The sequence below is a fragment of the Danio rerio genome, chromosome 2 (genome assembly GCF_052040795.2).
Source record: "Danio rerio strain M-AB ecotype USA chromosome 2, GRCz13ab, whole genome shotgun sequence".
In the NCBI taxonomy this organism is placed as follows: domain Eukaryota; kingdom Metazoa; phylum Chordata; class Actinopteri; order Cypriniformes; family Danionidae; genus Danio; species Danio rerio.
The window spans coordinates 63,627,501-63,642,500 of record NC_141022.1 but is presented as its reverse complement, the minus strand read 5'-3'; the positions used below and the strand labels follow the sequence as shown (position 1 = coordinate 63,642,500).

The following is a 15,000-nucleotide window of genomic DNA, read 5'->3' as shown; positions in this document are numbered from 1 at the left end:
TTACAAACAGCCAATCAGAAGAGCAGAAGACTGCGCTGCGATCCCAGAGAACTGTCTCTGTTTCACTGATGGCTGCTTCTTTTCAAATATATACACTCATATTTGCTGTAACTTTGCATGAGAACATCAAGTTCAGCTGGAGAAAGAAATGATGATCTCAATTTTAAGATGTTGCCATGGTCACTCGTAATATCTGCGCTCCATTAATAATGCCTTTTTATAGTCACGGTGCGCGCGCTTCACTCTGAGTTGCTCTACTCGAAGTTGATTGATCTAACTCAGATCAGCTGTTCTGAAACCGAAAACTCTGAGTTGATTTACCGAGAGATTAAAAACTCTGAGTTCAAGTTTAAACTCCGAGTTGTTTGAACCTCCTTACTGAAACAGACCCCTGGTAGATCAAACCTGGTCAGCAGCAGCTCATTTAATATAAATGGAATTAGATCGGGTCAGTTCAAGCAAAGATAATACTGAAAGAATGTGCCGAATGCTGATATTGTCTCACAGTAGAACCGATAGTTAGATACACTTGGGAAAGTAGTAAATATACATTTTAACTATATATATATATATATATGTGTATATGTATATATGAGGTTAAATATATATATATATATATTAATTAAACGTATGCAACCTGCAGTCTGAAATGAAAGCACAGAGACTGCCCCCTGCTGGTGTAAAGAGAAAGTTTATTGATCTGATCTTTTTAGATCTCTTCAGTAGTGTTTGTGTGATAATAGACCTGCACAATATGTGACTTTTTAAAAGCAATAATACATTCATGCAGTCATAAACATGTTTGGACAGTTCATATCAATCAATCAGTTCATTATAACAGTTGCAGACGCCTTTACCAATATCAAATGCTTTTGTAAGCATCCAGTTATTCTTTACACCATTAATAAACCGGCTGCAGTAATGCCACATTAATAAAGGAAATCTGCTCTAACTGTCACTAAATAAGCTGCTCTCGACAGATGACAGTGTACCGCCTGCAGTGGAGAGTTATTGCGTGTCGTATTTAACAAACCGTTTCCTGCTGATTTGATGTAATTTAGCTCACATGAATAATTGAATATTAATCAGATGATGTCATTACGCTGCTGTGCCGTCAGCCAATCGCTGCATTGCTGATCATGATGTGGAGGATGGACAGATCTGTCCTTCACAACACACACAGATCTCAGATCAGTTCATCCAGACATTTTAATCTGATTCACCAACTTGTTTAAGGAATCAAATCAGCCAGAGATCAGCTATTGAGTTCAGTTCGGCTCAGCTTTACTTGTTCAGCACTTTTACATGGTAGATTGAGTCAAAGCAGCTTCACGTAGGCCAGCGGTCACCAATCTCGGTCCTGGAGGGCCGGTGTCCTGCAGATTTTAGCTCCAACCCTAATCAAACACACCTGAACAAGCTAATCAAGCTCTCACGAGGTATACTTAAAACACCCAGGCAGGTGTGCTGAGGCAAGTTGGAGCGAAACCCTGCGGGGCACCGGACCTACAGGACAGAGATTGGTGACCCCTGACATAGAAGATCATAGTAAGAGGGAACAGTGTAGATCAGGATTTAGTGTTGAAGTTTAGCTCAGCTCAGTGCAGTTCTGTGTGGTTTAATCTTCACTACTGAGAGTCCAAACACTGAAGAATCAGCTCTACAGATCCCGAACCATGCAGGCTGATAGAGCGAGTCTGGCTCATGGACTCCTGTGTGATCAGAAGACTAGTGTAATGGCGCTCGCCATCTTTACCAGACTCGGGCACACTCTGCCTCTCCTTTCACTCCTACATGGGTCTAGATCTGTGTTTTGGCACAGACGGTCATGATCAGTCTTCAGTGTGTGTGTGTGTGTGTGTGTGCTTCAGTGTTCCTCTGGTTACGTCTGTGGTGTGTGTGTTTGTGCTGCTTCAGTCCTCTCTCTACGCTGACTGTGTTTCTGCGTGTGTGTGTGTGTGTGTGTGTGTGTGTGTGTCTCGGTGTGTGTGTCTCGGTGTGTGTGCGTGTGTGTGTCTCGGTGTGTGTGTGTGTCTCGGTGTGTGTGTGTGTGTCTCGGTGTGTGTGTGTGTCTCGGTGTGTGTGTGTCTCGGTGTGTGTGTGTGTGGCAGTACAGCACTGGTCACTGAGGGCAGGGGTCAGTGCTTCAGTTAGTCCTGGCCTGGCTCTGTGTTGTTGGTGCTGTAATTAGCTGTTCATTAATATTGTGCTGTAATTAGATCAGAGTGAGTGTGCTGAGGCTCAGAGAAGCGCTGATGCAGGAGTCTGAGCGGGGTCTGCTGGTGGAGGAACACTGCTGCTCATCCTCGTGTGTGTTTGCTGGGTATTCACTGTGAGTAAAGCAGAAAGCTGCTGCCGGCCGTCTGATTATCCCACAGTTATTAACCCAATGAGGAGATATCAGCCGTGTTGTGCTGTGAGGAGATTCACCTACAGCGGCTTTACCACGGTAAACTGCCCAAACCAAACCATCTGCTGAACACACGTCTGCTCTCAGAGGATTGATCAGTGGAGACAGACGTGATTCAGACAGACAGAAGTGATTCAGACAGACATGTGATTCAGACAGACATATGATTCAGACAGACATATGATTCAGACAGACATATGATTCAGACAGACATATGATTCAGACAGACATATGATTCAAACAGACAGGTGTGATTCAGACAGACAGAAGTGATTCAGATAGACGTGATTCAGACAGACAGACGTGATTCAGACAGACAGAAGTGATTCAGACAGACAGAGGTGATTCAGACAGACAGATGTGATTCAGACAGACAGAAGTGATTCAGACAGACAGATGTGATTCAGACAGACAGATGTGATTCAGACAGACAGAAGTGATTCAGACAGACAGATGTGATTCAGACAGACAGAAGTGATTCAGACAGACAGAAGTGATTCAGACAGACAGATGTGATTCAGACAAACAGAAGTGATTCAGACAGTTAGATGTGATTCAGACAGACAGATGTGATTCAGACAGACAGAAGTGATTCAGACAGACAGAAGTGATTCAGACAGACAGATGTGATTCAGACAGACAGAAGTGATTCAGACAGTCAGAAGTGATTCAGACAGACAGATGTGATTCAGACAGACAGAAGTGATTCAGACAGACAGAAGTGATTCAGACAGACATGTGATTCAGACAGACATGTGATTCAGACAGACAGAAGTGATTCAGACAGACATATGTGATTCAGACAGACATGTGATTCAGACAGACAGAAGTGATTCAGACAGACAGAAGTGATTCAGACAGACAGACAGAAGTGATTCAGACAGACAGATGTGATTCAGACAAACAGAAGTGATTCAGACAGTTAGATGTGATTCAGACAGACAGATGTGATTCAGACAGACAGAAGTGATTCAGACAGACAGAAGTGATTCAGACAGACAGAAGTGATTCAGACAGACAGAAGTGATTCAGACAGACAGAAGTGATTCAGACAGACAGAAGTGATTCAGACAGTCAGACGTGATTCAGACAGACAGATGTGATTCAGACAGACAGATGTGATTCAGACAGACAGAAGTGATTCAGACAGACAGAAGTGATTCAGACAGACATGTGATTCAGACAGACAGAAGTGATTCAGACAGACAGAAGTGATTCAGACAGACATGTGATTCAGACAGACAGAAGTGATTCAGACAGACAGAAGTGATTCAGACAGACAGAAGTGATTCAGACAGACATGTGATTCAGACAGACAGAAGTGATTCAGACAGACAGAAGTGATTCAGACAGATGTGATTCAGACAGACAGAAGTGATTTAGACAGACAGAAGTGATTCAGACAGACAGAAGTGATTCAGACAGACAGATGTGATTCAGACAGACAGATGTGATTCAGACAGACAGAAGTGATTCAGACAGACAGAAGTGATTCAGACAGACAGAAGTGATTCAGACAGACAGATGTGATTCAGACAGACAGAAGTGATTCAGACAGACAGAAGTGATTCAGACAGACAGATGTGATTCAGACAGAAAGAAGTGATTCAGACAGACAGATGTGATTCAGACAGACAGATGTGATTCAGACAGACAGAAGTGATTCAGACAGACAGAAGTGATTCAGACAGAAAGAAATGATTCAGACAGACAGATGTGATTCAGACAGACAGAAGTGATTCAGACAGACAGGTGTGATTCAGACAGATGTGAATCAGTTATCAGACGTCTTTGTTTGTCTCAGCTGATGTACACAGGATGAAGGGAAACTCTCTTCTCTCCGTCTCAGAGGAGGACGATCTGCTCATCTAACAGGAGATTGTGCTTAAAATGTTCATTCTGCCTGCATGTATCCTCACAGTGACGTCTACAAGCGCTCAACACCAGCATTTACAGCCGGGCAGAACTCTGCAGAACTCCACTCACAGACTGATTACAGCTGAGTCCTGTTCTGAGTCTGAATCATGTCCAGATCAGGTGTTCTGACTAATCTGAGCGCTGAACAGTGTCGTGATGGATATCTGGTTCTGATTTCAGGAACACAACCATATCTGTGTAGAAATGACCAATCCAAGCATGTGTGTGTGTGTGTGTGTGTGTGTGTGTGTGTGTGTGTGTTTGTGTGTGTGTTTCAAGTTAAAGTGAACCTGTTAGGTCTTCATCTGCTCACACACACACACTCGCATGCACAGCAGCATGTGAATGAAGAAAAGAGCGAGTGTGTCCGTCTGAGATGGCCTGTAAAGCTGGTGCTGCAGAAGCGTCAGTAAAGCAGGATCATCCTCTATAATCTGCTGTTATTATGAAGCAGCGCAGACAAGAGAGAATCTGTGTGTGTGTGTGTGTGTATGTGTGTGTGTGTGTGTGTGTGTGTGTGTGTGTGTGTGTGTGTGTGTATGTGTGTGTTTAATAAAGCAGATGCTGGAAACATCTCCAAATCAGTCTGCGTCTCAAACACACACAAACGCATGTACACACACTCATCACCCAGATGAACACACACACAAACACACACTGAAACAAAATGCTTTTCGGACTCGGAGTTTCTGTCTGTTTTTAGTAGAAATCAGTGTAAGCAGAATAGTAATGAAGCGTCCCCGTCCCTCATGAAGCTCAGACAGAAGTGCAGTATCTCATGTGGCCACTGGGGGCTGCTCCAGAACGCAGCACATTTCCATTGACTCCAGTGTTGAGAGCCCAATAGTACAGCTGTGTGAGAGCTGTTTACCGCCTCTAGCAGGACATGATTTGGGTGTAAATGGCTAATATCAGCCTTCATGACAACTGTGAGAGGGGGCACTATCTTATAACTAATCTGAATTAGAGATATTGAGCTTTAGAATTCTGCATAATTAAGGGCATGGCCACTTGAGTGACAGGTCATAAGTAGGCTTGTATTTCTAACAGACTGTATCTGGAGCGTTTCTGCTTGGAGCTGTGCTTCTGCCAGCCGTTCTGAAATCAAGACTCATTACTGCAGAACCGAAATGACTGAAGAGATGAAGACTTAAGAGATTACGCTTCAAACAGGAGCAAATGTCTGCCATTGGGGTCAGGAGCGTAATCTTGTTTTGCTGGTGGATTTCTGACTTGGTTGGCTGATGTGCACTGTAAAAAAATCAATGATTATACCCTTTATTTCTGGCAGCTGGCTGCTGGACAAAAACATGAAGTAACAGCCATTAAATGACAGAAATATACGGTAAAATAACGGATATTAAATGACAGAAATATACGGTAAAATAACAGATATTAAATGACAGAAATATACGGTAAAATAACGGATAATAAATGACAGAAATATACGGTAAAATAACAGATATTAAATGACAGAAATAAACAGTAAAATGACGGATATTAAATGACAGAAATATACGGTAAAATGACGGATATTAAATGACAGAAATAAACGGTAAAATAACGGATATTAAATGACAGAAATATACGGTAAAATGACGGATATTAAATGACAGAAATAAACGGTAAAATAACGGATATTAAATGACAGAAATATACAGTAAAATGACGGATATTAAATGACAGAAATATACAGTAAAATGACGGATATTAAATGACAGAAATAAACGGTAAAATAACGGATATTAAATGACAGAAATATACGGTAAAATGACGGATATTAAATGACAGAAATAAACGGTAAAATAACGGATATTAAATGACAGAAATATACAGTAAAATGACGGATATTAAATGACAGAAATATACGGTAAAATGACGGATATTAAATGACAGAAATATACGGTAAAATGACGGATATTAAATGACAGAAATATACGGTAAAATGACGGATATTAAATGACAGAAATATACAGTAAAATGACGGATATTAAATGACAGAAATATACGGTAAAATGACGGATATTAAATGACAGAAATAAACGGTAAAATAACGGATATTAAATGACAGAAATATACGGTAAAATGACGGATATTAAATGACAGAAATAAACGGTAAAATAACGGATATTAAATGACAGAAATATACAGTAAAATGACGGATATTAAATGACAGAAATATACAGTAAAATGACGGATATTAAATGACAGAAATATACAGTAAAATGACGGATATTAAATGACAGAAATAAACGGTAAAATAACGGATATTAAATGACAGAAATATACGGTAAAATGACGGATATTAAATGACAGAAATAAACGGTAAAATAACGGATATTAAATGACAGAAATATACAGTAAAATGACGGATATTAAATGACAGAAATATACGGTAAAATAACGGATATTAAATGACAGAAATATACAGTAAAATGACGGATATTAAATGACAGAAATATATGGTAAAATGACGGATATTAAATGACAGAAATATACGGTAAAATAATGGATATTAAATGACAGAAATATACGGTAAAATAACGGATATTAAATGACAGAAATATTTGGTAAAATAACGGATAATAAATGACAGAAATATACGGTAAAATGACGGATATTAAATGACAGAAATATTTGGTAAAATGACGGATATTAAATGACAGAAATATACGGTAAAATGACGGATATTAAATGACAGAAATATTTGGTAAAATGACGGATATTAAATGACAGAAATATACGGTAAAATAACGGATATTAAATGACAGAAATATACGGTAAAATAACGGATAATAAATGACAGAAATATACGGTAAAATAACGGATATTAAATGACAGAAATATACGGTAAAATAACGGATATTAAATGACAGAAATATACGGTAAAATAACGGATATTAAATGACAGAAATATACAGTAAAATGACGGATATTAAATGACAGAAATATACAGTAAAATGACGGATATTAAATGACAGAAATATATGGTAAAATGACGGATATTAAATGACAGAAATATACGGTAAAATAATGGATATTAAATGACAGAAATATACGGTAAAATAACGGATATTAAATGACAGAAATATTTGGTAAAATAACGGATAATAAATGACAGAAATATACGGTAAAATGACGGATATTAAATGACAGAAATATTTGGTAAAATGACGGATATTAAATGACAGAAATATACGGTAAAATGACGGATATTAAATGACAGAAATATTTGGTAAAATGACGGATATTAAATGACAGAAATATACGGTAAAATAACGGATATTAAATGACAGAAATATACGGTAAAATAACGGATAATAAATGACAGAAATATACGGTAAAATAACGGATATTAAATGACAGAAATATACGGTAAAATAACGGATATTAAATGACAGAAATATACGGTAAAATAACGGATATTAAATGACAGAAATATACAGTAAAATGACGGATATTAAATGACAGAAATATACGGTAAAATAACGGATATTAAATTAAATGGAGTGGGGGGGGTCATGATGAGTAACGGTACTGGTGTCTGAAGACACATGCGTGATGTGTGAGTGTGTGTTGGACAGCTGTCATCATCTCACTGCACGTTTAGCTGAACTGTGGACGCTTGCCGTGACACAGACGTTGCCTGTGTTGTGTGTTCATCAGGTGGTGTAATCATTAGGAAGCATTTCCTGTTTTGGTTTGGGCCGAGTGCATCTGGAGTTTTCATTTTTTGTTGTTGTTGTTTTTTTAAAACATTTTTAAAGTAAAAACAAATGAATTTTACAGCTGACCGTGTTTACTGTGTTTATTGTGTGTCTGATGTGCACTGAATACTTTAAAGACTGATCATCTGAAAGAGGCTGTCAGCAGAGCGCTGGTCTGTAGCTTCACTCATGTTGTACAGTCACTTATTCACTCAGCGTCATCTAATGCAGACACTCCACCTGCTCAAACTGAGCCATCACCTGTGTGTGTGTGTGTGTGTGTGTGTGTGTGTGTGTGTGTGTGTGTGTGTGTGTGTGTGTGTGTGTGTGTGTGTGTGTGTGTGCGTGCGTGCGTGTGCGTGTGCGTGTGTGTGTGTGAGAGAGACTCTATGACGCACTCCATCTGTCCACCTGACCCTGCCAGAAGCAGCACCGGCGGTTCACCAGCGCCATCGTCCACCGGATCTGACCAGAAGAGTTTCAGCTCTGGACAGATTCCAGTATCGCCCACAGGGTCTGATCTCTGCAGTGTGTGTGTGTGTGTGTGTGTGTCTGTGTGTTTAATAGCGCTGTTTCTGCAGCGTCAGAGAGTTCAGTGTTGAGGACTGATGATCACACAGAGGACCTGACTATATTGATCACATGTTGAGGACTATTAAACTGATCTGGGTTCAGTCTGATTATCAGCATGTGTGAACTGATCTGGGTTCAGTCTGATTATCAGCATGTGTGAACTGATCTGGGTTCAGTCTGATTATCAGCATGTGTGAACTGATCTGGGTTCAGTCTGATTATCAGCAGGTCTGAACTGATCTGGGTTCAGTCTGATTATCAGCAGGTCTGAACTGATCTGGGTTCAGTCTGAATATCAGCAGGTGTAAACTGATCTGGGTTCAGTCTGATTATCAGCATGTGTGAACTGATCTGGGTTCAGTCTGATTATCAGCATGTGTGAACTGATCTGGGTTCAGTCTGATTATCAGCATGTGTGAACTGATCTGGGTTCAGTCTGATTATCAGCAGGTCTGAACTGATCTGGGTTCAGTCTGATTATCAGCAGGTCTGAACTGATCTGGGTTCAGTCTGAATATCAGCAGGTGTGAACTGATCTGGGTTCAGTCTGATTATCAGCATGTGTGAACTGATCTGGGTTCAGTCTGATTATCAGCAGGTGTGAACTGATCTGGGTTCAGTCTGATTATCAGCAGGTGTGAACTGATCTGGGTTCAGTCTGATTATCAGCAGGTCTGAACTGATCTGGGTTCAGTCTGATTATCAGCAGGTCTGAACTGATCTGGGTTCAGTCTGATTATCAGCAGGTCTGAACTGATCTGGGTTCAGTCTGAATATCAGCAGGTGTAAACTGATCTGGGTTCAGTCTGATTATCAGCAGGTCTGAACTGATCTGGGTTCAGTCTGATTATCAGCAGGTGTAAACTGATCTGGATTCAGTCTTAAGCTGCGGTCACACTAGACTTTTCCTCCCATAGACTTCCATTCATACACTCGTGAAAGCGTCAGACCGGAAACACAGGGTCATGCGTTCAGTTTCACAGGTTGCTGCAGTGTAAAGTTCAAGCTTGGTGAACTCTGACCTGTGAAATCGCATCACTTGACTGCGTGAGACCAATCGAGGATCAAAACATGACCTCTCTGGACAGAAATGTAACACATGGAGCAATCGCTCGCTTTATTAATGTCTAATAATCTTGTTTAATCCCGCCCCTTTCACAGCGCCGCACCACAGAATATCACACACACAAACTCTAGTGTGAGCGCAGCTTTATTATCAGCAGATGTGAACTGATCTGCGTTCAGTCTGGCTAGGGTTCCACAGCTCAGCGTGTGTGTGTGTGTGTGTGTCAGCTGTTCAGCATTAGTGTGGTTGTCCTGCACATCTGCACTGGCGTCAGCTTCGTTTAACTCTGCTCAGTGTGCTGCTGTCGCGGCTGTAAGCGGCTTGCGGAGGCTCGTGATGAGCTGCAGATGTGCAGATGTGCTGACCCGCCACAGCTGGAGCAGTGTTAGTGCTGAGAGACGCCACTGGCGGAACCCTGACCCTGACACCCGCTCACTAACGGGCATCACTGCTGCTAATGAGGCGGTGCTGGAACACACACACACACACACACACACACACTGAGACGCAGAGTGAGTGATGAGTTATTAATGCAGCTCAAACAGCAGCTCGTGTGTTTGACTCTTGGTGTGTGTGTGTGAGCGGCGCGCTGATGATCAACATGATGATGCTCTCTCTGATGGACGAATATCTGCTGAAGCCGCTCCGCTGAGCCCTCCGTCCCTTGTGTGTGTAATCCTCTCAGTGATCCAGTGCTTTACATTGTAGTTCAGTGTGTGCCTGCTGTGTGTGTGTGTGTGTGTGTGTGTGTGTGTGTTAGGCTGATGACAGTGGTCGGGGGGGTGGAGCTGATGGTTCATGATGATGTTTAATATTCCATATGCTAATGTGCTGTCCTCTGATTGGCCCATCTCTGATTCTGAATGTCTTCATCCGCTGCTCCAGTCTGACCTCAGACATCCAGCACTTGCGGTCACATGACAGCTGCTTTGGGCGGTTTCCATAGAAACCGCATCCCCAGTGGCCGCTGCTCTGATCTGTGGACTTGACAAACACCAGGAGATGAGAAGAGAGAGAGAGAGAGAGTGTGTGAGTGTGAGTGTGAGTGTGAGTGTGAGTGTGTGTGTGTGTGTGTGTGTGTGTGTGTGTGTGTGTGTGTGTGTGTGTGTGTGTGTGTGTGTGTGTGTGTGTGTGTGTGTGTGTGTGAGTGAGTGAGTGAGTGTGTGTGTGTGTGAGTGTTTGAGTGTGTGTGTGTGTGTGTGTGTGTGTGTGTGTGTGTGAGAGAGAGAGAGAGATGGATGAGCTGGTTGTCTAGGCAACAGTGAGACACTAGGCTGGGTGCAGCACAGATAATGAGAGCTGGAGAGACTCAGTGCTCAGAGCTGCTTATGTGGATTCACTCCTGATCCCGTTCACACTCACAGCTGATCCAGATCCACACTGAGGAGGAGTCTAATGATCAATCGCACAATCATTGCATCCTGCGCACACACACACACACACACACACACACACACACACACACACACGCACACACACACAGTGTCAGCACAGCGCCGGAGTGTGTGTGTGTGTCAGTGAAGCACTGCTGTATTGTAGAATGTGTGCCGTGTGTTATATAATATTTGTTCATTTAAATCTGTGTGTGTGTGTGTGTGTGTGTGTGTGTGTGTTTGATTGTAGGAACACCGGATCAGACCGTTGAGGATTATGAAAACCAGGACATGAAGCTCAAGCACATCTAGAAAAAAGAGAAACGCTAGAGGTGAGTGTGCGTGGGTGCGTGCGTGCGTGCGTGCGTGTGTGTGTGTGTGTGTGTGTGTGTGTGTGTGTGTGTGTGTGTGTGAACGCAGCAGGTTTGAGTGAAGGTCTCGGCCGTTAGATCGCCCCCTGGGGGCTGGCTGCAGTACAAGTCATAAAGCCCGCCTCCTCCGTGTTAATGAAGGAGACTTGTGCCCAAATAAAAAAAATATTACACTTGCAATAAAATGTCCCGAAAGATGGTTCTGGTGGATTAAGGCACTGGTTATTGTGCTGAAATAGGTGCAGATCTTCATTTGTGTAAACAGTTTGTTTTTAGCAGTAATTTAATGCTGGGCGTGTCATCATGATTGACAGCTGTGATTGACAGTTTCTCAAAGCGTGGCGTCTGAGCTTCGGCAGGAGACTGCAGTAGACTGAAATGTTATTATTGGATTTCTGTGTTATTTTACCATGACAAAATGAGTTCAGCAGTAAACTATAGTTTCTGACATACATGATCCTGGTGGAACACTGTTTATTCGCTAAGTTCAGGGCTTTTTTCGGGCTTTATTAGTTTGCTGATACATACCTAGCCACCCAGATAGCAAAACACACTCGGACCAGTTCCGGCTAGATTCTCGCCTGCCGGAGACTTACCCCTCAGAGCTCAGACTGACTACCTCTGCTGGACCTACTCCGGATGCCTGGACTCACTGCCCGATTCCAGCCCGAGTCAATTGAGCCAGATGCGGCGGTCGAGCGAGCCGGCGCTGCCGCATGCGAGCCGGAATTAGCCCGCGACGCCGCGAGTAGGTTATGCGCTGCGGCCTGGAGCTGGCGTGATTGAATATATAAAACCCTCATATTTGTTAACGTTATTACATCCATCTGTGTTGATATGACAGCAAACGCATGCTGAGCAGTTCGGGGGGCGTGGTTGATTTTACATAAAGCGTTTGGTTGGAAGCTCGACTCCGCTCATTTTCGCGGCTCCTCCTCTGGCTCCATCAGACAATCCTTCTGCGCATGTCTGGCTCCAATTTCAGCAGTCTTTTGCGACAGTTTGTGCCCGTCAAGCAGGCGTTTTGCCCTCAAGGCGTTCAATGGGAAAAGGGGCTGTCGCGTCGTCCATATTTTTTACAGTCATTGGTTCAGTCACACAGCAGGCTGAGGGCTGTACTGTTTGTGTTTGGTTCACTGAATCACGCATGCGCAGTATTACTGGTTCACCGTTTCTCAGTGTAACGTTGCTGTTCTAATAACTGAATGAGAGTATATATTGCATTATTTAGAGTCAGAGGGGGTATTAGGCTTGTTATAAAGTAAGTAGTTGGTGGATAAGTGCTTAATGGAGACGCAAATCATTTCAAATGATTCAGTTGGATTTGGTGAACTAGTTCAACCAGTTCACTTAGAAAATCCGGTTAAAAAGATTCGTTCGCGATACAGAAATAAAACCCATTATTGGGCACAAACGTGTTGAAGTAATAGTTGGAAGTCTCTGTATTTAATGCTGTCACCGTGCATTTTTGTCGCGGGAGCAACAGCGAGGATGACTGGAGGAGAACCGGCTCGATCTGGCCAATGGCGGCAGCAGGAGACTCGGAGGTGTGAAAGGGTCAAACACAAACACCTGCAGCGCGGATTATATTCACTTCTAAAAGGCTTACAGTAAGATCATTTATTAAATACATTTACAAACACGAACACAAAGGAGGTTTTCGCTGTCATTTTAGTTAGTTTCAGTTAGCTTTGTATGCACACAATACAGTTTCAGTTCTAGTTTTTGAAACTCTCGTTTTTATTTTTATTTCAGTTAACGACAATTATTTTACATTTAAGTTTTCGTTTTTTCGTTAGTTTTCATTAACTATAATAACCTTGCATCACACGTGTCCAGCAGAGGAGCAGGATGTCTAATATGATGCTGCACTGATCCTCCAGCAGGGCCAGCTCTCCTGGACGAGGCGTCTCCGTCTCTCTCCACATCTGTCCTCTTCTGTCTTCTGCACAGATCAGCAGTGTGTGTGTGTGTGTGTGTGTGTGTCTCATTACTGCTCCTGATGATGATGATGTGATGGTGTGTGTGTGTGTGTGTGTGTGTGTGTGTGTGTGTCTCATTACTGCTCCTGATGATGATGATGTGATGGTGTGTGTGTGTGTGTGTCTCATTACTGCTCCTGATGATGATGATGTGATGGTGTGTGTGTGTGTGTGTGTGTGTGTGTGTGTGTGTGTGTGTGTCTCATTACTGCTCCTGATGATGATGATGTGATGGTGTGTGTGTGTGTGTGTGTGTGTGTGTGTGTGTGTCTCATTACTGCTCCTGATGATGATGATGTGATGGTGTGTGTGTGTGTGTGTCTCATTACTGCTCCTGATGATGATGATGTGATGGTGTGTGTGTGTGTGTGTGTGTGTGTGTGTGTGTGTGTGTGTGTGTGTGTCTCATTACTGCTCCTGATGATGATGATGTGATGGTGTGTGTGTGTGTGTGTGTGTGTGTGTGTGTGTGTGTGTCTCATTACTGCTCCTGATGATGATGATGTGATGGTGTGTGTGTGTGTGTGTCTCATTACTGCTCCTGATGATGATGATGTGATGGTGTGTGTGTGTGTGTGTGTGTGTCTCATTACTGCTCCTGATGATGATGATGTGATGGTGTGTGTGTGTGTGTGTGTGTGTCTCATTACTGCTCCTGATGATGATGATGTGATGGTGTGTGTGTGTGTGTGTGTGTGTCTCATTACTGCTCCTGATGATGATGATGTGATGGTGTGTGTGTGTGTGTGTGTGTGTCTCATTACTGCTCCTGATGATGATGATGTGATGGTGTGTGTGTGTGTGTGTGTGTGTGTGTGTGTGTGTGTGTCTCATTACTGCTCCTGATGATGATGATGTGATGGTGTGTGTGTGTGTGTGTGTGTGTCTCATTACTGCTCCTGATGATGATGATGTGATGGTGTGTGTGTGTGTGTTTGTGTGTCTCATTACTGCTCCTGATGATGATGATGTGATGGTGTGTGTGTGTGTGTGTGTGTGTGTCTCCTCAGTGCTCCTGATGATGGCGCTGCAGGTCTCTGGATCTCTGCTCCTGCTCATCTTCATCTTCATCTTCATCTCGCTGCAGAACTCCTGCTCCGCCTTGTGTGAGTCTCCGTGCGCACCGGTCCGCTGTTGTTGGTATGGTAACAATGCAATGTCCTTTTGTGATGGGATGTCGTCATGGAAACTGAGCAGAGGCTGATGCTGTCCTACTGTGATGAATTATTAAAGCAGAAGCTCCATGACTGCAGACGAGTCCGTCTCCAACACACAGAGCCTAATGCTGGCGCTTTAACGCTCACACACCAGTTAAAGGCTCAACACACTCATATATGTGTGTGTGTGTGGCAGGGGTGTTCAGAAAGTCTCCAGAAACTCTCACATACACTCATGTATTACATCTGATATAGCTCAGAGTCAGGAGCTCCTTATTGACCATATTTGGAACAGTCATGAATATTAATGAGCTTCACTCTGACACTCCCACAGCTCAGTGCATGTCTCTCTCTCTCACACACACACACACACACACACACACACACACAGATCAGAGTTCATTTGTAGAAGTTGAGTGGGCTCAGCTGAGCGGGTTATTTCAG

At 42.8% G+C, this 15,000-nt stretch overlaps 1 protein-coding gene across 13 annotated transcripts in view; it reads left to right on the top strand.

Annotated features, from left to right (window-relative positions):
* Positions 1-15,000, top strand: part of ptprsb (protein tyrosine phosphatase receptor type Sb) — a 98,146-nt gene that overhangs the window by 2,562 nt on the left and 80,584 nt on the right. For all 13 annotated transcript variants that reach the window (XR_015479135.1, XR_015479136.1, XR_015479134.1 and 10 more), the window contains exons 2-3: positions 11,297-11,378; positions 14,410-14,505. Coding sequence is in view for 9 of the 13 variants with exons in the window: in XM_087241633.1 (XP_087097759.1) it covers positions 14,418-14,505 (88 nt within the window). In the remaining 4 variants the exon portion in view is untranslated. The remainder of the gene's footprint in view (positions 1-11,296; positions 11,379-14,409; positions 14,506-15,000) is intronic.